General features: G+C 40.7%; 2 protein-coding genes across 12 annotated transcripts in view; both read right to left on the minus strand.

Annotated features, from left to right (window-relative positions):
* Positions 1-24800, minus strand: part of LOC128741304 (nuclear receptor coactivator 3) — a 365971-nt gene that overhangs the window by 233659 nt on the left and 107512 nt on the right. The window contains exon 1 of one of the 11 annotated variants that reach the window (XM_053837027.1): positions 21851-23938. The exons of the other annotated variants lie outside the window; for them this stretch is intronic. The gene's annotated coding sequence lies outside the window, so the exon portion shown is untranslated. Of the gene's footprint in view, positions 1-21850; positions 23939-24800 lie in introns of those variants that run through there. 11 annotated transcript variants of the gene reach the window in all.
* Positions 1533-23304, minus strand: LOC128740674 (uncharacterized). The gene is made up of 2 exons (XM_053836236.1): positions 23085-23304; positions 1533-2836 (listed from the first exon to the last, which is right to left on the minus strand). The coding sequence occupies exons 1-2, from the start codon at positions 23302-23304 to the stop codon at positions 1533-1535; spliced, it is 1524 nt and encodes a 507-aa protein (XP_053692211.1).

Consider the following 24800-nt stretch of genomic DNA (forward strand, 5'->3'; position numbering starts at 1 on the left):
ACAGACCCCGCGGCCGGCCATCAGAGCACAGGTCAGCCACGGGGTCAGTGCAAAAATCCTACTGACTATTTAGCAGCACCGCCCAGCCGAGACTCGAACACACGACACGAATTGACCTAATTTTCCCATCTGCTATCTAAGCACTTCTATTATTATACCCGTAATCATTATAGAGTGGTCCTTCGGCATCCAACAGGATCTGGTATCCCACTTACATCCCCTTACTAGCCCTAAGCCAACCAATCCGACATTTTTCGGACATATTTGTGACAGCTGTAAATAGGGATGAATCCCAAAAACATTCATCTATTAATTATCAGAGATCCCCATACTGGCCTTATTCTTAAACGGAATAAAAGCACTTTCTGAACAACGCAACAATCGCATTTGGTAAATTTTCACCCCGAGTTCCTCTTGAAATCACAAAAGTATTTTGACATATACCCACAAAGCCCTACACCACGACAAGGTTCAGTTTTATCGTAGGGAAGCATTATTTCATAAAGATCTTGCTACATATTTCTTTATGTTACAACTTCCAGATACTTAAAAATGAGTATTCTGCATCCGAGAATATATTTTTCGCTTTTGTGTTTATCATTTTCAATGACTCTTAGGACTACTCACAAAAGGTAATATTTCGAAAAAGTTAATCGACCCATTCACCAATCGATTAACTTTTCCGAGAGTCCACTATATTTCAAAATTTCTTAAGACTTAGAACATGGGCTTTCCAACATTTGATTAGAATTTTGCACCGTCATAGAAAATGATGTGGAAAGCTTGTTCCAACTAATATTTTTCCTGGATTGCTGAGAAAATTTTATTGCATTTTCATAAAAAAAATTGTTCTGCAATGCTTGGTTTTAAAACTATAAACTTTCGAAATGAGCTGTGTTCGAAAAAATCGAAAAATTTCTAGTGGAGTTTTCTGGGAAAATAGGACAGGATATTGTTTTCATTAAAAAGTTAACATCCTATACTCGTAAGCAAAATTTCATGAAAATCTGAGACTCTTCGGCCTAAACCTATACGATAATTTTGAAAAATCCGATGAAACTATTGAGTTATCTTTCATATTGGACCATAAGCGTGAATATCGGTTACCTTTGAAATTAAATTTTGAGGGATCATAAGGCACGAACCGATGCTGCGAAACGTTCGGTTTTAAGACCCACAGATATTTTCTAATTTTTCAAAAATAAATCGATTCGCTGGACTTGTTTTGGAGCCTTCAACAGAAAGTGTATTATTGCTAGCGAAATTATTGCCTTTCCTCAATACTGAGGAAGTGAAAGGAAATTAGTTTTAAGCATACAAAGCAAGTCCTAGTCATCGTTTCCACTGCGGTCAGTTTTACGATCAAAAGTGCTCCGGACTTTCAACGGAAGACCTGGTCCGGTCCGGTTCCGGAACGCTTCGTTCCGGTTCCGGTCCGATAAAAAATCGGACTCAAAAATTTCGTTCCGATCGGACTTCGGACCGGGTATCGGACCGGACTTTCCGGACTTTACCCGGTCCGATGTCGATCACTACTGTTGTCTTCCAAGCAGGTACGATTTCATCAGACTCACGGCAGCGGAGGAAAAGTTGAACTGAGCACTCAGCTTGGTCAGTAGCTTACTGTGCGGAATTGTATCAAAAGCCTTTGAGAAATCGAGCAGTAGCAATATACCGGAACCTTTTTTATCGACAATGGATGCTAAATCGTCATACACTCGAAGAGCTGCGGTTTTGATGCTATGTCCCCGACGAAAGCCAGCCTGATAGTCCGTTAGCAAGCCATTACCTTCTATGTAGAACGTCATTTGCTGTTTAAGAAGCTTCTCAAAAGCCTTCGACAACGCACAAAGTATGCTGATAGGTCGAAGATTACTGATGTCGTTCAAACGAGCCTTTTTCTTCAATGGTAAAACTTTTGCGTGTTTCCAAGAGTCAGGAAATGTGGAGCCCTCGATAAACATATTAAACAAATATGTAATGTGTTGCACGACTAGCGGTAGGATGATCTTCACAAACTTAATGGGCAAGCCGTCCATTCCGACGGCGTTCGACTTGATGTCACAGATGGCGTTGACGACTTCCCAGTCGTGCACTGGTTGAAAACAGAAACTGTATGGTGATCCTAATTCGGAGCTTACGGGTGTTTCTCCCCGGCGGGAACTGTTTGTAAAGTTGGCTGAGAAAGCACGATTTACATCATCTGGATCGAAATCACATGACCCAGAGTGTTTATCCTTACCGACTCCAAGACTCTTTAACCGTTGCCATAAGGTTTTCGACGGAGTGCTGCAGTTCAAAAAACGATTCAGATACTCCTGCTTGGCTCGAGTGATTTTCGTGTTAGCGCGATTTCGCAGTGCCTTGTAGTGATGCCGCTTCATGTCTTTCAAATACGTTGGAGCTTGCAGCCAATCCTTGTACGCTAAGTCACGCTCAAGCAGGGACTGACGTACACTGTCCGTGAACCACGTATTATAGCGACGGCGATTGGTACTAGCACGAAGAGGGATGCACAAATCATGCACTCTTTTAATGTGTTCGTTGAAAAATTCCATGGAAACGTTCGGGTTTTCCATCGCGTAGAACTGGTTCCAGGGGATAGTCAGGATTTCGCTTTCTAAGATATGAGGATCAAAATTGGCGTAGTCTCGATAAGTACGCAAACTGGAGGACCGTGTAACGACAAAATCGACTGACACAAAAATCAAATCATGTTGTGATAACCCAGGAAAGCTGACTTGTCCAAATCGCAAGACCTTCTCGTTTCTGTTGGTTAGGAAAAGATCTAGCTGCGAGCATCCTCCACCATGGAAAAACGTTGGTTCATCGCTGACTGAAGATAGAGAAAACGTACGAAGCACCGATTCAAATGACGTACGTTTGTTACTGAGTCGGAGCATGTCGGTATTGAAGGTACGATGCTGGTCTAACAAGCCAGTCGTCGTATGTTCGAATCTCGGCTAGGCGGTGCTGCTAGATAGAGTCAGTAGGATTGTTGCACTAGCCCCGTAACTGTCATGTACTCTAACAGCCGGCTGCGAAGTCTGTCGGTGAAGAAGGGTAATGTCTAAAGACGGTTATGCCCAAGGCTTTGCTGCAAATCAATACGAACTGCTGGAATTTGTTAATTATTCTATGGGATATTTTATTATGGTCGCTGCAAAACAAATCGATCAGGATGATCTGACAGTAAAACTTTAACTTTTCTGCTCACGGATATATTCCCACGGTAACAAAGTTGGCGGACGGATTTAGCTTTTCAGCAAACTGTATGCTTTGTAGCTTTGTAGTAAATAGCTTTATTAAATTATGGCGGTAGCTGTCAAGCAGCGAAAAGCATAATCGGTTTTATTGCTGCTTTCAGCAGTACGTGATAAGACTACTTCAGCTTATGACCTGATTCCTATAGAGATTATGAAAACCTTCTGAAGAGTGGACCACTTGGTCGGAAGGCAGTTTTATAGCGGTTATCAAAAAGTACTGGTGGAGCTCATAGTTTTATTAGCGGTTTTATGGAATTAGTCATGAAAACCACTAGTGGAACGTAATAAAACTTAAAATTGTTACTTGGGAGAAGGGGTAGAGAAATAGGATATAAAAAGAGAAAAAAGCAAAAAAAAACAGAAAAGGGAACAGAAAAACGGGGAAAACGAGTTAAAAAACGAGGAGACTGGACAGTAAAAGGTGATGAACGGAAAAGAAAATACTGAAAGAAAAAAGGAGAACCCAGAAATAAAATGAAGAAAATGAGAAAGAAAATACACAGACTGTACAGAAAAGCAGAAAAAACGAAACAAAAATAAAAGAAAAAATCGAGAGATAAAAAACGGAAGACAACAGGGGTATATTGTAAAAAAACAGAGGAGTTGTGCACAAGACACGACCGCATAGGTGACGTAGGACTACGTAAGTCTCGTTGTAGCGATAGTAGGATGTATTCATGTATGTAATAATACGATTCTTCATGTATACAAGCTACATACGTAACGTTTATCAAAGTAGTAACATTGTGGGCCCTATTCTCACAGTCACTTCACCTCACCTCACTTCTTTCGCTTTCCTGTCACCTCACCTAAAGTCACCTCACCTTGCAGGCCCCATTTGATTTGTACAGTGATCCAGGTGAGGATCGCAAATTGTCACCTCACCTAAGAAATTTAGGCAAAAAAGAAAAAAGAACTCTGATAATAAAGAATTTACAACCTGCAGACGTTTTGGAAGTCGCAGAAAATGTCGCCCGTTTTTTTTTTTTCCATGTGTGGACTCATTACTGCGACCAGTATAGTTGATCTATTGTAATATCGCCCGGGTGTTTGCTGTATGACCTGCACTGCATTTCTTTTTGCTATAATCGCTATTGAGTGAGCGATATGCTTATTAAATTTTATGCGTGCTTGCGTGTATTGGGGTTTACCCTTCCTTCAAAGCTTAATCTACTTTACCCAATTATTCCTTGCTGCCAGCACTATCCCATATTATAACCGTCCCTGGCGAGGACTCATTCGTACCTCTGACCAGTACACTTAACTATAGGAGGGACATTTGCACTGTTAAGAGGCTTCAGAGGGTAAATATAGAATTCAGCACGAAGGAAGGGTAAATGTCGCCCGTTACCAGAAAACTTATTTCCGTCATTTGTTGGTCGTTCGCAATGGCGAAAAATTCAACTTTTACCTCATTGCCTGTGTTATTATGATATTAAGTGGACAAGAAAATATAATAAACTCTTCAATCGTTGTGTGGCCCTTAAAATGACCGATTGTTTGATTATCATAACTCCAGCTTGCAATAAACTTGCACTAACGCACTGAACGTGATTCTCTGTTCGGTAAATTGGGTAACCGCAAACCAGGCACGGCTTGTTGCAACGGACCAACCGGAAAGTCTCAGCAGCTATGCGATCGATGAAGCCGTTCGTGTATGGTCCTGAGTCACGATAAAATACCATTCCAAGTGGCCAGCTGCAAGTGACGAGGTATGATTCTGCTCGTTTTGTTGTCACGAGCAGCATATTTCCTGCCAATTCTAGAACTTCAGTAGCCAGATGTTCCATCGCGGCAGCGAAACGAGTGCTCCAGCTTCAACACACGCTCAGCATACTTTGCTTTCCTCAGCAGCCGATGAACACGACCGACCGGGAACTGCAGACGTACACGAGTCGAGCGTGGCTTTCGTTTGCTCTTGGTTGTTCTTCCTTTGTCGCGTCCAGACAATTAGTTGCCAATCAGATGTTGGCAGTAGTTCAGCTAGCGTTTGAATAATGCTGTTCACCGACTTACCTCGTGTTATGTACCAGAGCAAGCGACAAGAATCGGTCCCGCCTATTTTTCATGGTCCTTCATTCTATCATGTACGTTAAATAAAATGGAGCATGTCAATTTCAGTCTGAACAAAAGAGCAAAGTTACCAGTGAGCCGTTCGCCTTTTGCTGCCAAAGAAAAATTTCGCTACGTATTATTACTATAGCATTGGTGATGGATAAATTTGTTGCTAAAGAAAATCGACTGAAAAGCCCTAAGTTCCAAGTTTCCTAGGTTTCATCAATTACCGAAGACCGGTCTTTGAAGACAAATTCTTATATGAAGATGCAAAAGATGTTACTAAAACTATATCATTTTATTAAACCCATGGTTTTATGCATTTTGACGCTTGACCGAACACATTATTTACTTGGAGTTGGTATATTTTGTTGGCAGCTTTGGTACCTTCCGAGACAGCCAACTCAACCAGCAGCAACAAGTGAACAGAAGCGCGAGAGGTGATCGGTTAAAAGTATTTGATAAGAAGCGAACAAATAGAATCAATCGAATTAAAATCAGTGAGCGAAAATTCCTCAAGTCTTCATGAACATTATGTTTCGTCCTTAAAAGAACATTTTGTCGACGTGATATGTTGGAAATTGACGCCTTCTTTTCCGTCTTCTTTGGCAGCAACAAAACAGCTTGGATGTTCGGAAAAACACTTCTCTGAGCAGTGGTGACACCGGACAGCAATTTGTTCAACTCTTCGTTGTTGCGGATGGCCAGCTGCAAGTGACAATTAGGACCTTGACCCTTCTTTATCGACAGACTTCGCAGCCAGTTATTAGAGTACAAGACAATTACGGGGCTAGTGCAACGATCTTACTGACTCTATCTAGCGATTACCGCCCAGCTAAGATTCGAACACTGACTTGTTAGACCAGTTTCATACCTCGAAGCCAGTTGGGCGGTCGATTTCATGTCTAATTGCAAGTAAAACTTTCTAATTACTCTAAAGCTGAGTCCACAGTTAATTTCAATGTTAATTCCAATTTACAGTTCAATATGAAGTACAGCCACTAGCCAAAATTAGACCAAATTCAAGTCTAATTTAATGTCCTATTGCAAGTCCAATTCCAACGCAAATTTCTAGTCTAGTTTCAAGTTCAATTTCTAACCCACTTTCAACTTTGATTTTAAAATTGGGTTTAATTGGGGTTGGCATTAGAGGTGTGCGCTGGTCAGATTATCGGCGGCGGCGGCGCAGGAATCATTTTCATTCGGCGGCGGCGGCGTCGCCGGCGTGACGCCGTTCGTTACTATCGGCGGCGGCGGCGGCGCACAGTGGGGCGGATTAAAAAGAACACGGACATCGATATTTGTGATGAAACTACCAAAGATATCACCTTAATGTCTTCTGCAAAGTTTCTTCGCTTTATAAGAACTTTTTTATGGTGTTGGAAAATTTGAGATTAAGAGGATAACACAACAGATAGAAAAAATAACTTTTTAGTTTTAAGCTTAACGTCTTCGATTGGTAAGAAATATTTGCAGATATTATTATTTTAAGCAGCTTCACTGAAAAAAGAAAGTGGCTATCTCTTAAGGGAAAAAAGTTACGGAGCGAAACTTGCGGGTACCCCCTTAATATTGGTTTTTTTACATAGCTCTTTTATTTCAACTGTTATAAACATGAAATGTTCTGCAAAGTTGTAGACAATGCTAATTTGCATATTTTTGTAAAATATGTGGAAACCCTACCATTGCCGGTTTTCAAGTTGTTTAAATTTTTTGCCTTTTTCATTGCAAACTTTAAGGGTATGTTTCTTGAGTAGTAGCAGAATGTAGCAGCTGACTTATAATGTTTTTGCAACATCCACTCTTTATGTATAAGAGCATGTATAAATGACAGTGGGATCTCATGGGCCAAATGAGTAAACTGCATTTAAGTTTATCAGTTTAACAGCACAAAAGAACGTTTAAAGTCGTACAAATCTCATGTTACCTTAAATTAGCTGATTTCTTTTACTAAATATGTCATATATACATAAACATAAAAACAAATTAAAGCACAAATGCCATAACCAGGGTGAAAGTAAAGTAAAGCCTAGATGCTATTTTCGAAATTTGGCACTTTGTTTTTTTTAAATTCTATATTAGAGAGGTTTTCAGCCTGCGGCTGGTTCGCCTCTTGCTTTGTTTTTTATTACGACAGACTTCACAGCCAGTTGTAGGAATTCAGGACAATTGTAGGATAGTGCTGCGATTCTATCGCAGCATCTCCCAGTCAAGATCCGAACAGGCGACAACTTGTTAGGTACATAATATTTACTTTGATTCTCTAACAGGTAACATCGAAAAAAAACGTACGTTCGAGCTAATTACTTTTTTCCACGATCCCCATGGCTCCAGCGGTATATCTAAATATTTTTTAAAAATCAAATATATTACGAAATTTAAATAAAGCATATGAACAACTCACAAAAATGTTGAGGTCGATTAATTTGTTCTAAATGATCTTTTTTCTAAAAGTAAAAATGACGGAATAATCTTTTTACAATTCTCATGAATTCTTGGTTTTGAAAGATGATAACTCTCGAACGCATGGTCAGAATGTTGTAATCTTGTTTCCAAAATGTCAAGAAGTCTATTGTAAACAAACTTTTTATATTGTTCGTTCAGCACAAATTTCATAAGTTGCTCTAAGGATCTAGGCCCGCAGGCGGTCTTTCTCGTTGGAGAGTTAAACCTTCAAAACTGAAAAACTTAAATGCAGTTTACTCATTTGGACCATGAGATCCCATTGCCATTCATACATGCTCTTATACATAAAGAGTGGATGTTGCAAAAACATTATAAGTCAGCTGCTACATTCTGCTACTACTCAAGAAACATACCCTTAAAGTTTGCAATGAAAAAAGCAAAAAATTTAAACAACTTGAAAACCGGCAATTGTAGGGTTTCCACATATTTTACAAAAATATGCATATTATTATTGTCTACAACTTTGCAGAACACTTCATGTTTATAAGAGTTGAAATAAAAGAGCTATGTGAAAATACCAATATTAAGGGGGTACCCGCAAGTTTCGCTCCGTAACTTTTTTCCCTTAAGAGATAGCCACTTTATTTCTTCAGTGAAGTTGCTCAAAACAATATTACCTACAAATGTTTCTCACCAATCGAAGACGGTAAGCTTGAAACTAAAAAGTTATTTTTTCTATCTGTTGTGTTATCCCCTTAATCCCAAATTTTACAATACTATTATAAAGTTCTCATAAATCGAAGAAACGTTGCAGAAGACAGTAAGTTCATATCTTTGGTAGTTTCGTCGCAAATATCGATGTCCGTCTTCTTTTGAATCCGTCCCACTGTGCGGCGGCGTGCAAGTAGTTTACACCATTAGATTACCGCATTTCGTATAAGTTTAGGCAAAATCTTTTTAAAAATCGAACTAAAGTTGACAAGTAAAACAAATCTTAATAATGCTTATTTTGTGAATGATTTTTAATGACCCTCAAATCTTTGAATAATTTTTTATTTGTATGTTTGCGAATACGCGATATGGTAGACACTAGTACGTAAAAGGCAGAGAAGATTGGGATACGCACCCCATCTTTCGATTTTATGCCCTACATATGAACATGTGATTGCTATCCAGCTTTTTACGAGCCATAATGGCGCACATGTTCGTAATATTTGAACAGCATTTTTGACATTTCCCTAATACATCGCACGTTTTCTTTCCGTACATTCCTTTAGTTTTGCCGAGAACGCACGGAAAGAAAACATGCGATGTATTAGGAAAATGTTAAAAATGCTGTTCAAATATTACGAACGCGTCCGCCATTATGGCTCGTAAAAAGCTGGATAGATCGAATTTAAATTTCAGTTTTCTGCCAATGTGTTTTTTTTAATTAAGGGATATTACATGCATTGCGTATAATAGACGGCGCCTAAAGCTAGGCGGGTGAAATCGGCAATGTTGCAAATCGTGCAAGAAGTAAAGTATGCCCATGCGAGAGAGTATAAGCAGCATCCAGCGCTTACGCAACTGACGCAAGCGTACGATAAGCAACCACTGATGCTGCGTGCACCGATGCGTGGCGCATCCTGCTACCTTTACTAGCGAGCGCACCGCCTCGAAATGTCTTTCTGCACAGCCCGCTCACAAACCCTACAACTTGTGAGAAACCAACAGCCCGTGCGGGCTAGCGGCATACTGGATACTTATTTTCAGTGTTGAGCACCGCTAATTCGCTAACCGAGCAACTAGCGGAACGCTAGTTATACTTTATAATTTGTACTCAGACTAGCCGAATTGTTGCTGGTCCATAATTCCAAATGAAGTGCCGCTGTTTATTTTAAAATTAATAAACTGTAAAGCACTTTATCCATTATAATAGGTTTTGATCTTAGTTAAATTAGGAAAAGTCAGTGATAGATTACAACGCAAGTTGTTGCGATACGTTCAAATATAGACATTGACTGTTAATTTGCAGTTTGCGATTAGTGATTAGCGAAATTTCCACGATTATCGAGCAAATTGTATCGGTTAGCGAATTAGCGAATTAGCGGTACCCAACACTGCTTATTTTGCATTTTTTTCATTTTTGTTCACCTTACGTCCTCACTTACACACGCGGATAAGACTGCGAGCCCTCGAGAGTGATCGGTGTCAGCTGCTTGGATTGCAATGACGAGCGAGAGCGATGTGGTCGATAGCTAAATACACACTCGCAAAAACTTGTCGCAGTGCATGAAAAAATAAGAGCGAGAGTTCGTTGGAGATACTCTTGCCGGCGTGTTCATTAGAACTAAAACGCGCGTATGAGAAAATTAAACCACAAGAGTGCGGTCTTGCAACACTGGAAATCAGTATGGAGGTAAGACTGGCACCTAATTTTGGCACCAGTCAGTTTACAACCGCGAAATGAAAAGCAATGCTAGCTCTCACCATTCCGCTCACCATTACTTTCTTCTACCGTCCCTTCGTCAATTGTAAAAGATTTACAGTTTCAAAAAATATTCTTTTTCCTTTTTCTCAAGCTGTGATTAGTTTACAAAGCACAAAAGTTATAAAAGTCTTTGCCAAGCTTCTACCAACAAAACCAAAAAAAAATTTTTTTGAATACGGTATGTAGTTTCTGAGAGAAAGGTACATAAAGCTTGAAAATCGTGTTTTTACAGAAGCGGCGTTTTATTCCTGCGATGTTGTTCCACGCCGCAGTGGAATGCTTATCTGTTCGATCGTTTTTCGGTCACTTCCCGTGGTCGGATCATTACAAAATTAGTATCAAAATAAACGAAAAAGACTGCAGAATAAAAATCTGAAATCAAAAATCTAACTTTTTCAAAAAAATTTGTCGTTTATGTCTTTAAAAAAATGAGCACCGGGAAGCAAGACAGAAGTTTGACAGAAAACGTCATGCTAAGGTTCGTTTATGTTAGGTTTTTCGATTCGCACTCAGGACGCATGGTAACACTCAGGGTACAGCAACACGGCAGTTTAATTGAATCTAAATTAAAGATACATTATAAGATGAATTCACAAAACGGGTTCACTATGTGCTGTCAACATGTTGACTCGCATTTTTGTCAATATTGGACCATATCTTCGGCGTGGGTAAATGGCTTCGGCGGCGTGGGATAAAGGACCTAGGTGGCGCGCCGGTTCTAAATCATCGGCGGCGGCGGCGCGTGCAAAAGTGTCGGCAGCGGCGGCGCACACCTCCAATTGGCATCCAAAAGTCCAGAGTGTTAAACCTAATCAGCCGATATGTTTGTATATCTGAACACAGTGGACAAAAATCTAATCGGTTGAAAAATCCTATACAATTTTTAGTTCTGCAAACCGGTAAAATGTGTAAAATGTTTGGCAAACCTGTAAAAATGTGGCTTCTTGCACACTTTTAATTGTTTTTAAGACCGTCACACCGGTCACAAAATCCATCACAAGAGTATGCAAAAACCCAAATTGTTACTTGAGTAACTCATCATCATTTGACTTAACAAAATTTTTAAATAACTATTTTGGAGTAAAATAATGGCCCAGTTTCTACGAAGAAGCGAAAAATAAATAGTTTGCAGCTTCTTGCTATCTTTATTTGCACCTATTAACTACCCTTTTCAATTAAAAATTAATCTGCTTCATAACTGAAAAAAACTATCTGCTAAGAAATGAAACGCCACATTTTATGAGTTCGAGTTAATAAGACGCAGCGGATAAATTTCTGTTGCAGAATCGATTTTGTACGCCAAGGGCCATGGCTGATTCGAGACATCATCAAATGGGCAGTATATAGGATGGCAGTATATTGCTGGCAACACCGCCGGAAGTTCGATGCCACCTGCAGCGATAATCAAGCCCAGTTCAGGTTTGATTTTTTTTTCACTCATAAAGACCTCTTCTTCCGTTGAAACCATAGATTCATTTCGCAAACAATAAAACCCTCAACCCAAAATGTGCTTCCCTACGAAATATTTTAGCGTCATTCTAAGTTTGCTTCTTATTTCGGCTGCGTCGTCATTCGTCTTTTCGAGCGCTTCGCTAATCTCGACCCTGATCGAGGCGAGCGGCCAACGCTGACAGCAGCCAGCCCAGGTTCCAGCCAGCAGCGGTGAGCGACCGTCGCTCGATCGGTCATTCCACCGACGACGACCGTCTACTTGACTAAGCATAGACTTAATAAAACCGATGATGAAGATCATGGAAAAAGCGATAACGCAAAACAGGGATTCGGATGGGACGGGAAAAAGGTTGAACCTGAAAATGTACTGCCGAATATTAGCGAAACAAAAAAAAAACACAGCAAATTTCGTCTAACCAACCAAACCAGACGGATGCACGATGGTAAGAGAACCGAATCTGTTTTAGTCATTGACAAAAAAATCACAAAAACGTCAACGCTGATGAAGGTCTGCGACTGGATCAAACTAGAGGCCAACAAACGATCGGTTACGCTACTTCCCAGAACCGAAGGATGCATTTAATGACTGGGCGGGGGAATTTTCGGCGGCAGGAAATCGGTAACCCTATATAGCGAAGGCGCACTACAGATGATAAATACGAACATCATGGAATATCTACGTATTAGTAGTAGACGACCACGACGGCGGCGACGACGACGACGACGACGGAATTATCGATGTTGGATGTGTCGGTCGAGGTTTGCAAACTTCATGTCTCGGTCGGCTGGTTTCGTCATCAGCAGACCTACACGCAGGAAAGACGCAAAAACAACAACACCAAGCCAAACTGAGAATAAATTCTAATTCTAATTCTTTCGACGAACGACGACGACGCTCTGCGCTGATCGCGCATTGTGCGCACATCCCAAGCGAAGGTTTTCGGATCTGGCGATGTAGATCATTGACGTTACCACCACACCACTACCAGCGCAACGCAACGCAACGCCACGGAAACGCCATTGCCACTGCGCTGGCTGCGAGCTGCGACGGGGACGAAAGCGCGGATAAAAATCGAAAAGCGCTTCACTGCTCTTCGCTGGGTTCTGATTTTGATTCCTTTACGACGACGTCGCGTCCGTCTGCTGGATTGTCTGCTCGGTCTATACTATTATACCCATAGCATAGACGCAAGGCAGCAGTCATTGGTCCCTGCTTTTGAGTGTGTTGAATTGGAGCAATTCAAAATTTCCGCATGGAAAGCCTGAATTAGTTTTTTCGAAAACTTTAGTTTAAAATAAATAGAGTATGGTTTTTGGAATGATTAGTCAAGTATCTTGTGCTACTATAAATTAATTGGAAATACTCAAAATCATCATAAAACGTACAAATTCAGATTCTGCGTTATTTTAAATCCAAAAATTGGCAGAAGGAATTCGAAAGTAGGTTATTTGTTACCGTGAACTATTGGTAGTTGGAATTGGAAAATTGGTATTGGTAGGCCAATAGACCAATTTTCTATTCAAAGTTTGAGTGTGTGCACTTTAACAGGATTCTGAGTAGTTTTGAGTAAATTTGAAACAAGCTTAACCGATTTCAGTAAGCAAAAATATTTAAGAGTGTAAGTCATTAGCATAATTTTCTATTAGAAGCAACAAGCAAGCGATAAAAAGAAGATACAATCGATCGCAAAATTTTTCACAGCTCGTAAAAACTCTACCATGAGAACTGCGAAATACATTTGAAATATCTATTTGCGTAGCTGCGGACAGAAAATCGCTGCAACTTTGTTGCATGGCAAACATATCTAAGCCACCTAATATATTATGAATAACATTCATCCAACGCCAACGGCTCACCTAGCTAGGAAGAATCAAATCGTAATAGCTCTACATCCGACCTGAAGTAACGTCGTTATCTTAACGAGTCTAAAAAATTGCCCCGATAACGTGATTTTTTAACCCTGAAGGCTCTATCTCAGTATTTTCTTAAAATACCATTCTCGACGCACAGCTGAACACACCTTGCCTCGGAAGAAAACATCCGAATATACCGGCCAATCAAACCTATCATCATTCCACCTGATCACACATAATTTAAAAATAGATGACACAACAGAGTATAGAAAAAGTAAACAACCCGAAAAAAGTATTTACTTTCAGCTAAACCTACCGAAAAACTGATAATGATTTTCGAAAAAGCCAACTTCCACTCGAGCGGCCCTTGCGGGTAGAACAAATAAATCACAATGCCTAGAAGAGCAGTAAACTGTTACCACATTTTCAAGGTCAGCTCGAAAGAAAACAATGCTGAAAAAAATTGAATTTTATCATCACACCGAAGTAAACAATTTGATTAAATTATAGGTTTCAAGTCACGCCAAAAACGCGGTCGGGCGCCAGCAGCAGCAGCAGCAGCGAGGAAAGGCGTGAATTCTTCGATTTTTTTTCCTGTCTTGTTGTGTGTTACCACTGCCTGCTGCCAATTTGAACTTTGCAATTTTAGCCAATTCGCATCCGCACCGATTGTTCAAACATTGGCCACGTGAAGGCAACGGAGCGGCGTGCATTTGTATGCAAATATGCTAATACCTACACGCAAAAGCGACCGAACACAGGCACGCACAGGCAGAAGAAGCGACATTTGGCACGCCGCGACGCGGTGCTGAATCGAAATCGACATTGAATCGGCTAATGGCTTCTCGATTTGTTAGTTAGTTAGTTAGTTGCCGGCCGAACAAGTGTTTAAAGTGTCAAAGTGAGTGTCAGCTTTCCCTACCATTCTGGTATTATTTTTTTTCGCTAAGCAAATGAATGTGCTTATCAGGAACAGCGAGAGCTTGCGTTGTACAATTCGAATTAGAACCGATTTGTTTCCGTCGGCAGGGATTTTGCGGTATTGGCGGTGGCGCGTTATCAATGTCCGAGTGGTTTCAAAATTTAGTATTCAATCGAGGAACAACTCAGGAGAGGCGCTACCGATATGGTGATGATGATTATGATTTGTCGAGCAGGCGTTTAGTGTAAGCGCGGTAATGGCAATTATTCCTACGCAAACAACAGCGGCAGCTCTAGGCTTATCAATGGAATTCGGATGCGGTAAGTTTCATTATTTTGCAATAACAAAATGGAGAATAAATTCACACGAGTTTTGCTTCCAGCCATCCAGCCATTAAACACGTGTAATCTGTGATTATTGCGAGTCCTCTTATTTGAAAGCCCTGGCAAAGGTGAACATGTGCATCCCATAACCTCTGTTCACGAACTCCTATCCTTACCTCCACGTGGTGCCGGCTGGGTACGCAACCTCGGTTGTCGTACGTAAACAGAAAAGGGGCCACTGTGGCTCCCGCCCATTCTTAGATGGCAGCCCCGTCTGCGGGATAGGGATATTAGGATAACAACCTACTGTGCCCGAAGATCCTACGGTATAGCAAACGAAAGAAGAAGAATAAGAAGAAGAAGAAGAACGACTTTTAGTATGAAAACATGCCCAGCAGGGCATGCTGGCTCAACTTGCAAGGGAAGCTGGCCGCCTGAAGCTTGTCCTGAGGGTTTGCGAGGTCCGCTGACCAGGTACTAGCGAACACAAGACGTCATCCGGGCAAGTTTATCACTGCTCTGCCATACGGCATGCGAAGGGAAAATGATGCTCGAGATAGAAGAGTTGGATTCCTATTAAGCCCATTAAGAAAGAGAGTTTCTGCAGCCTGCTGAACAGCGTGGTTGGGAAAATCTCAAAGGGGGACCTCCAAATCCACGAAGGAGCCTTCTTGATATATGCAACAAACACAGCGCTGATATTGTATCCGACCTCACCTTGTTATCGCTGAGATACGTTCGCGCGTCGCACGTGTCCAACGACGGGAAGAGAAAGTTGGATGCCGTTACGACGTCCGTCGATTGGCGGATCCTGAAATGATAAAGGCCTTTGTCGAACAACTTGAATCCCGAGCCTCGGAGTTGCCACCTGGTGGAACCGTCGAATCACAATGGACCAGTATCAAGAACGCCATCATCCCGACTAGTGACGAAACCCTCGGCAATGTGCGCAGTGGACGGAGGAAGTGGATTTCGGATGAAACTTGATGGAAGACACCTGCACGTCAACGATACGCCGAACTGTAGAGAGCTGTTAAACGAGCTTGTAGGCGGGACAAGAGAGCCTGGAATAACTCCCTAGCCATGCAAGAAGAAACTGTTGCTGTCAATGGTGACATCCGTTTGTAGTACGATATTTTTCACCGCCTTAGTGATGCCAGGATGAATTCAAAGATGCCGCTAAAGGACAGAACTGATCAGCTACTCCTACTGATTGACCGCACAGAACAGCTTAAGCGAGGGATCGAACATTTTGAATAACTCTTTCGAGTTTCAAATATCAGGTACCAACCAAACCAGTAGCGTATGATGCCAGTAGTTTGTCGCATTAATCGCGTCAACTCTGATACGTCATCACTGGATGAAATTGAAGCAACCATCAATAATATAAAATCCAATAAAGCACCCGAGATAGACTGTATTTGACCCGAGATCCTCAAAGCAGACCCGTCTTTGTCAGGTCAAATAAAGCATCAGTTTTTTAACAAAATATGGGAAACCGCGACTTTTCCGGTGGGCTAGATGCAGGGCATATTGGTCAAAGTCCCTGCAAAAGGAGACCTAACTGAATGTGGTAACTGGCGTGGCCAGTGATGGTAAAAATTCAAAATCTCAAAACTCATCAAAAATGAAAATCAACTGTGAATCATGTCAGCTTGATCCTATGCAGAAAAAAATCACGCGTGAGTTTTTCTGTTTTCATAGCAAGAAGCACAAAACTCACACATATTTCTTCCCGCTTGATCACATTCTGCTTTGCTTCAACTGCTACCCGGAGCTATGCACATATACATACAAATTCCTTGTTGAACAGCATAGGCATTCTCTCGTACGTCACGAAGCTGCGAGTGAGCGTGAGGGATTGAATCTCTAAATAAATCGCAAAGTTAAACTAAAACGCACATTCAAATTACATCTTTATCTAATTCTTATTAGGCTTGTTACTTTCTAGTTAAGAAAATGTCGATTCCCGCGAAGGAAAAATGTGAATTCCGCCAATATGTTTACCATCTTAATTCATGAATGTGTGTTGTATTTTTCGTTGCTGATATTTTCTCTCATCGTAGAATCTCTTTTGCTCTCTGGTTCGTTGTATGAAATGCCAGATGTGGAGGAATTAAGCAAAATGCTCACAACTGAATTTGGTTCACATCGCATAGCAACAGAGACTTCGGGTATAATAGCGAGAGAAATTCATATGTGAGTTTCGCGCTTGTGATCAAGGTTGAAATTTCATGTGTTTGAAATCTCATTGAGTTTTGTGAATTTTTCAACACTGGGCGTGGCATCACATTGCTTTGTATTACTCTCAAAGTACTCTATAAAGTAATTTTTTTAATCGGATCCAGGACGAGATCGACTCTACTCGTAAGCGACAGCAAACTGAACTCCGTGCTAGCCGATCATATGTAGACCATATCATAACGCTTCGCATTATATTGAAGCAGATCAACGAATTCCAGGACTCGCTTCTGCTGGTATTCATTGACTTCGAAAAAGCGTTCGACCGTCTCAACCACGGAAACATCTGGGGCTCACTTAGGCATAGAGGAGTTTCATATAAGCGAGTTCATCCCGTCGAGGCTATGCACGAGGCGTTTTCGTGCAAGGTGTTGCACAACGGCCTCTTGTCCAACCCTATAAGGGTTACTGCTGGTGTGTGACAGGGCTGCATTTTATCAGCGCTGCTATTTCTCAGCGCTATGGATGAAAAAGGTATTAGTTGGAGCGATTGACAGTAGACTAAATCGAGGATTGCTTTGGAATCTTCTAGAGACACACGTAGATGCCTTTCAATATCTTGGTAGCCAGACAACGCCCGATGTTGATACCAAGACTGATATAGCCAGATGGATTAAGAAGACCAGGGTATGGCCTTTTCTGGTATGCGAAACATTTGGCGCTCAAACCAGATCACTCTACATACGAGAACCCGAGTTTTCAACTCAAACGTTAAGTCCTTACTGCTGTATGCCTGCGAAACGTGGTGTGTTCAACGCGAAGATTAGCTCAAACAATACTGACCTTGAACACGTCATGGGACGCCATAACCGAGGAGGGATTACCTACGAATGGCCGAAACACAAATGGCCGAAATTACAAATGGCATTATATATCTAATGGCCGAAACTCGATTGGCCGAATCACAAAAGGCTGAATCACAACAGGCCGAACGTCATATTCGGCCAAAAATATTCACGGCCTTCAACCTGCAAAAACATGGGGTACATACTGTCCTTACTCGCTGTCGCTCGTTCGGACTTAACTAAAGGATAATCCCTATTAGTCAGTAAACTTGGAGGAAAATGCATGCACCTAAATAGAAGTGGTTTCTACAGGGGGGCTGCCCCGCGCAGTGGCCGGCGCTTCCGACGGCGGGTCACCGGCCTGCGGCCGTCTCTTCCTAAATTATCTAGGAAACTTTGGTAAAAATTAGCGATATCTGCCAAAAATTGGGATAATCTTTTTCAGACTTTTCTGACGAGCGATTCTGGACAAAATTTTAGATTATTTTCTTGTTCTGCCTATTCTAACATTTACAACCGTTTTCATCGTTTTTAGGTGAAATTCATAATTGTTTTTCTGACCTTTTCTGTCCTTAGTAGCGTTGTCCATCAATTTTAAGCAAAATTAGAAATTCTTTTTCATTTTCGCTGTTCTCCAGAGTTGGAAAACTCGCAATATGAATATATACTGAAGTTTTTGGAGCGTCTTAGTCGAATACGAAACCTAAAATTAAAAAAGAAGAAAACTTATCCAATTTATTTCTACTATGTATGTTTTATTCGCGACAGATACGTATTTCGCCTATGAGTGTTCGAAAACAGACACTGAGGAAGCCTGCAAGTCGTAGGCGAAATACGTATCTGTCGTGAATAAAATATACATAGTAGAATTAAATTGGATAAGTTTTCTTCTTTCTTAATTTTAGATGAATATATACGCCGAGCATCGGCAAACGGTTTTACCATGAGAAAACAGCGACGCGAGTGGTTTAATTCGCCTATAACAATGAATCACATACATTAACGCTACATAGCATCGCTGAATATACGAATATCGTGTGCAACGCAAAAGTGCGAAATAGGTCCTTCTGCTGCTTGTGAAGCCACTAACACTACTTTAAACTATTTGCTTTTCGTGGTAATATTATTTTGAATACTTTCCGGCGTCCCCAGGCATCACATATCCGCTAAATCGAACACACTCAATGTTCAATATTCAATTTTTGAATGAATTCTGATGTTCATAATGAGGTTGGCATTATCGGCGAGGCAGGCGAATAGTGTATGTTTATGAGAGATGTTCATCGATTCAAATGATCACTTTTTCGCGAATTCTTCAACCATTGCTGTTCTCTGGCCTTCGACCATTTCCAGACAGAAGCGTTCTTTAATGATTCTAATCATTTATCTATTTATTTATTTATACACGTGTTTTTAGTGACTTTATGCCAAAACGGAGTCATTTTTTGGTTGGTCTTTTCTGACATCCAGAAGTTTTTTCGGGAAATTCGGGATGATTTGTTTTGCTTTTCCTGACATTTAGAACAAATCTCCAGCAATTTTGGACAACATTTGGATTTATTTCCTATTTTCAGAATCATTTTCTATCTTTCTTCATTTATCAACTAAAGCATTTTACTCTACTTTTCATGACGTCAAGATATAAAAAGTCTAGATTGCGCCGGGGTAAAATCGGTCGGCTTACAACATAAGAAGACTACATATTTCTATACATAGAATTATGACGCGTGATTAAATGTCGGTATTTTTTACCGCATAAAGGGCAAGTACAGCGAATTTCTGAAGCGTATATTTAATGGACAGTACAATTATGATGTAGTAATGCGTCGGTAAATGTGTTGGTATAAGAATGGTGCCATGCCAGGCCCAGTAGGTGGATTAAATCGGTCTTTTTTCCACACATTGCTAAAATTTCAGCCTCAAAATTCGGTACAATTTTGAAGCGTTCTGCAGTGGTTTTCGGTGGAGGTCTTGGGACAATGCTAGTCGAAATATTTTTTCTGGCTTTTTCTGTGACTTGATTTCGGCATTTTCTGGCGTTTGGAAGCGTTTATCGCTTCCAAAGCGAATTGGACAAAATTGGAGACAAATTTTCCGAGTTTGAGTCGGGGTTTTGAGCGATAATTTTCAATTTTGGCCTTTCTGTTTTAAAGTGATTTCATGCCAAGTTTGATATCATTTTCTTTTCCGATCTTCGGAAGAATTGTTCAGCAATTCAGGCGAATTTTGGAATCTTTATTTCAGTGTTTTGTACCTTTGATCAAATGCAGGGTATTTTTTACTTTGATTTTTTTTATGTGATAGTCAATGCTTCTCGATTCCAATCGGCTTCAGTCTTTTTTTATCAAAAGAAAGATATTTTTATAAGAACTCTATCGGTTTGGTTTTTGACTACAGCGCTTATTAGTAGTATCTTAGTTCTGGTCGAATAAGAAACATTCTTAATACCCTGATTTTTTATGCCTGTACCAAGAAAAGTACACTAAATCGATATCAACTTTTCAAAAGGACTCATCTGCTAAATGTAAATAAACCGAGTGAGGGTCTCTTTTCCTATGCTAGTCCAACAGAAAATGACCCTCACTCAGTTAGTTTACATTTTGCAGATTGACCCTTTTGAAAAGTTGCTGCCAAAATGTTTTTGCAATCCCTAATCTGTTTTTTTCTTGACATCTTTCGATGATCATTAGATTGAATCTGTCGCAGCGGCATTTTGAAAAAAAAAACAGCATATTAAAAAAAACACTAGTGTAGTAAAAAACAGTAGTGTTGTGTAATTTATTCAGCCTATCATCAATTTTGTTTAACTTTTGTGTCTTTGTAACTAATCATAAATTAAAAAACTTTTCAGCCTGCTTGAAACTATTCTGATTCTCTGGAGAGAGTTTTTAAATAAAATTATGCCTTCTTGCGAATAATTCGGGGTCAAAATTGGGGTATTTTTATAGTAAAAGTTCTATAGTTCCTAAACAAGCAAAGATAGAGGTATACTATATTTAGCAATGTTGTGTATTTTTACTATTTGTACAACTTTGTACAACATGAAAAAGTCATACAACAACTATGAAAACAGCTAAATAGAAAAACTGATTTTAACGATTTTTCATTTACGAGAAATAAGATTTTTCTATCTTTGGTGAAGAGATAGAAGGTTACTGTCTTCAGCAAAATTTCTTGTAATGATATGCTGTAAAACTTTGCAGAACACATTAATGTGTTATATTGAAACTGAAGGAAACATATATATACTTTATTTCACTTTTAAGGGAATTAAGCAAAATTTAATTTCCGCTGGACGATAGAACTTTTAATTTTATGAAAGTCTTCCAAAGATTCCATCAACCTCAAACCACGTTTTGCCGCTCAAAGCTAATGCGCACCAACAAAGTTTTTGGACCAGTCAGCTGTGCCCGGTTCATTGAGTTTTCGGTGGACCAATTGAGAGTCAAAATTTAGTTTTTAGTAGAAGTCTTCGATATTGCCAGGTCTTAAGTCTTGAAACAAATTTCGAAAAAAAAACCCATTTTGTCAGTTTCCCCAGTTTGTCAGCCAAAAATTCAACATGGGGCTGACAAAAACGGAACATTACCCAAAGGGTCGATTTCATGTTGTCTCAAAGCTCACTCTCTGCATGTACAAGCGTAATTCATGGTGGTTGTCATATTTTCACAGCTGCAAATGTTAGTTAATATCCGAACTGAAAAAAATGCCACTCCAAACAAAACTCTTACTTTCCGGAAATAACAAGTTTACATCCATTATATTTGTACTGTGTGCTACATTATTTCACTCATTAATTTGTATTAACACAAGCCATCAATTATCAATTAATTTGGATTAACCTGAAAATCAGCACTTTTCAAGCAAATAGCTGGCTGTAACAGAAAGTAAAACTTCCAACGACACCGATAGTAGTGAGTGAACCGGTTCCCAAAAAAGTCAATACGAATCGCTCCGTTAATTAACTCCACCCAGGCTCACAGCACAGCTTTCCGCTATAATTTTCCCTGATGAGTGTAAACAAACTGTCAAGCCGTGAATCAACAAACACCGCAGCAGCGGGAGATACTAACCGACTCTAACGAGTAATTCCAAATTTTGAGGCACTATTTAGACACGTTCCAGCCGGAGAAATGGTACGTAGGTGTATCGGGAACAACAAATCGAAATCAGGATCCATTAATGCACTGCGCGCACATGCTTTACGAACAACACACAAACCACTTCCGAACGGGTTTCGTTGTTTGTTGGAACTGGAAATAATGATCAATTACCGTTGCCCGATTCGCACTTGACAAATCCGGTATTCCATTCAATTTCGCCGCCTACTTCTATTGATTCATCGCCCGTTCCGCTATGTTTCGATTTTCTTTGGATTTTTCACTTCCACACTCACTTCCTTTTCGGATCGATAGAGCACACAAAACACTTTTGCTGCTGATGAATTCTCTCCTCTTCCTCCACTTTTAGCTCTTATCAATTATCACTCAGCTCCGTCGTCATTAAAGCTTTCTTGATTTGTTGGTTTTCTTTTCTCCTCACTTAGCACACTTTTTTCATCTCTCTTGATTCGGTTGATACAGAAATTGGTTGCACTTCTCATTCACTCCGAGGAAATCCAACTCTGGCCACGTTTCTATAATGAATCGAATTTCTATATGGTGAAACGGTAGCTTATTTATTTAATGACAAAGGTAATTATTCTCCGGCAAAATCACAGAACACTTGATAAAGCTCTTTCTTTGCTCCTGGTTGACACTTGCGCTTACGAATCTAAAAACAAAACCTCGTTCACTTCACTCTTTGGGATGATCGAGAACACAGTGTATGCACGGTAAGCTTATCAGGAAACCACAATCCATTTACTGATAACATTGGTGAGTTATAGTTACTTTTTCGCTCTTCTTCTTTAACATTTACGATCGCAAAGTTAGGTGTTCCTCTACTTGCTGGTGACAGACGGGAATCTTATCTGGAAGTTTTTCTTCACCCTCGCGGTAGCAGTCTTTGCCTACAAAACTTTCACGGGCCAACTCGCAGCGGGCCAGATGTTTAGCTAATTCGTTTCATAACCTGTTCAGTGCTTCAATAAATAAAACATAGGTTTATCACTTTTCTCAACATTATTCGATAATTTATAACCGTTGTAACAGGTAATCATGAACACCTTTTCTTCTTAACACATTTCGCACGATTTCCCCCTTGCATGAGGAGGGTAATATGAAACGCACTTTTTGTGTTGCTCTTTATTCGCACTTTTCTCTTTTTCCACTTTTTTTCAGCTTCCTCTTTCTTTCCTTCACTCACTGGCTTTTGATTCAGCAGCACATTCCGCTACACCAGCAGCGGTAAATTCTCGAAAGCCTTCCTCCGGAACAAGTTGCATTCGATCGTTTGTTCGTGCGTTGCACAATCCTTGAAAGCGTATATTCCGGCTGTTGCTTCTGCTGACGTTGTTTTCGTTGTTACTGCATATGTCGTCGTCTCCGTTTTGCTGGTGCTGCTGCTGCTGCTGCCGCTGCCACATAATCTCATACCTTTACACAACAAAAAGTACCACTTGCGCACACAGGCTCAGTGTCGTCCGCGCGCTGACCAGACTCGTTTTCTGGGGGTCTTCGTGACGCGCGAGTTGCCTGGTATCTTGCTTGGCCCGAACCGAACACTACACAACTAGCGCTGGCCACCACAAGAACAAGTTTGAAAATATTTTTCGCTTCTTTTCTACCACAAAACTACTGCTGCTGCTGCTGCTGCCGTTTTCTGCTACTTCCTTTCTGCGCTCTGGTAGAAGAGCAAAGAAATACTCTCAAATAATATGGGAAATCACTTCCACCACCAACAATAACAATCAAGGATTTTTAATTAGTATTTTGGATAAATAACGTTTTAAATTGTTACTAATCGAAACACTCGAAGGGCGAAGAATCACACTCGGACGTGCCGGAACCGATGACACTACTGGTGTCTGGTCTCTGCACAGCGACGACGACATTCGGAGATTTTAGACCACAGGACATACTTTTTTCAGCGAACTTTGGACACAAATCGTAGTAGAATCAGTGATTGCGTTAGGTACATGTACACACACACTCGAATGGGCGCACGCACGCACGCACGTACGGCCAGACAGTAACGCGAAGCGGGGGTACACCGGTTCACCCTGGCGGTAATGTCGTCCGGACCGACCGACCGATTCACATGACGTACGAACTCAAACTGAGCCGGAGTCGGAGCTCAGCACAAAGATGGTTGCGTGTGCCCATCAACATGGCGAAAGAGAATACTGATACGGCATGTAAAGGCGACCAGCTAGCGAGAGACCACAGAGAGCCCCGAGTGAGCTCACTGAGCTGCTCACGGACCGGCACTCACCAGCGACACACCAACAACAAGTAAAGACCGTACGTACGTACACACGGTGCTGCTGTGCACAGCTCAGCTCAGCTCGGAAGTGGTCTAGGGTTGGCAGATAAACGGTTTTGAAGGTCTGCCCACCTAGACCTACTTTCCCAAGACCTTGTTTGGTCAGGACAGAGGATTTCAACGGCTGGCGATACCAAAACGAGCGGAAAAACGGCAGGTATGGTTTAGAGGTCTCCGGTGAATGGGGAATCAGGCTGGCGGAATCGCAAACACCGGGTGGAATTATGAAACGTAGTATGATGATGTTTCGCTGGTTTGGTGTGCCATAACAGGCCACTATGATTCAACCGGAGATCGGAGGGCATTTTGGTTGCGACCAGCAAATGCGACAATATGAACTTGTGAATGAAACAGGATTTCGAATTTGTGAACACATTCGTATCGTTTCTGCTAATAATACGAAATCGGGGTTTGTCTAGAGAAATTATCCAAAAATAAAAATATCTTTATTCATCACTAATTTAGTAACCGAAATAAACTTAAACGGTAAAATAATATTAAACAAAAAGGATTGAAAAACGTAATTTGCCAAATTAATTGCCGTAATATACATACAAACTTAAATTTGCGATACGTTTGCATATAGGTAATTGTTTC

This window comes from Sabethes cyaneus, chromosome 3, assembly GCF_943734655.1.
Source record: "Sabethes cyaneus chromosome 3, idSabCyanKW18_F2, whole genome shotgun sequence".
Lineage (NCBI taxonomy): Eukaryota > Metazoa > Arthropoda > Insecta > Diptera > Culicidae > Sabethes > Sabethes cyaneus.

What these genes read in the sequence shown, in the direction of transcription:
- LOC128740674 (XM_053836236.1), bottom strand. Translation starts at nt 23,304, where the DNA reads ATGTGGCAGCGGCAGCAGCAGCAGCAGCACCAGCAAAACGGAGACGAC. An exon ending in TGCTGCTGAATCAAAAGCCA is followed by an intron (nt 2,837 to 23,084) that starts GTGAGTGAAGGA and finishes CTCTATCTTCAG; the next exon opens with TCAGCGATGAACCAACGTTT.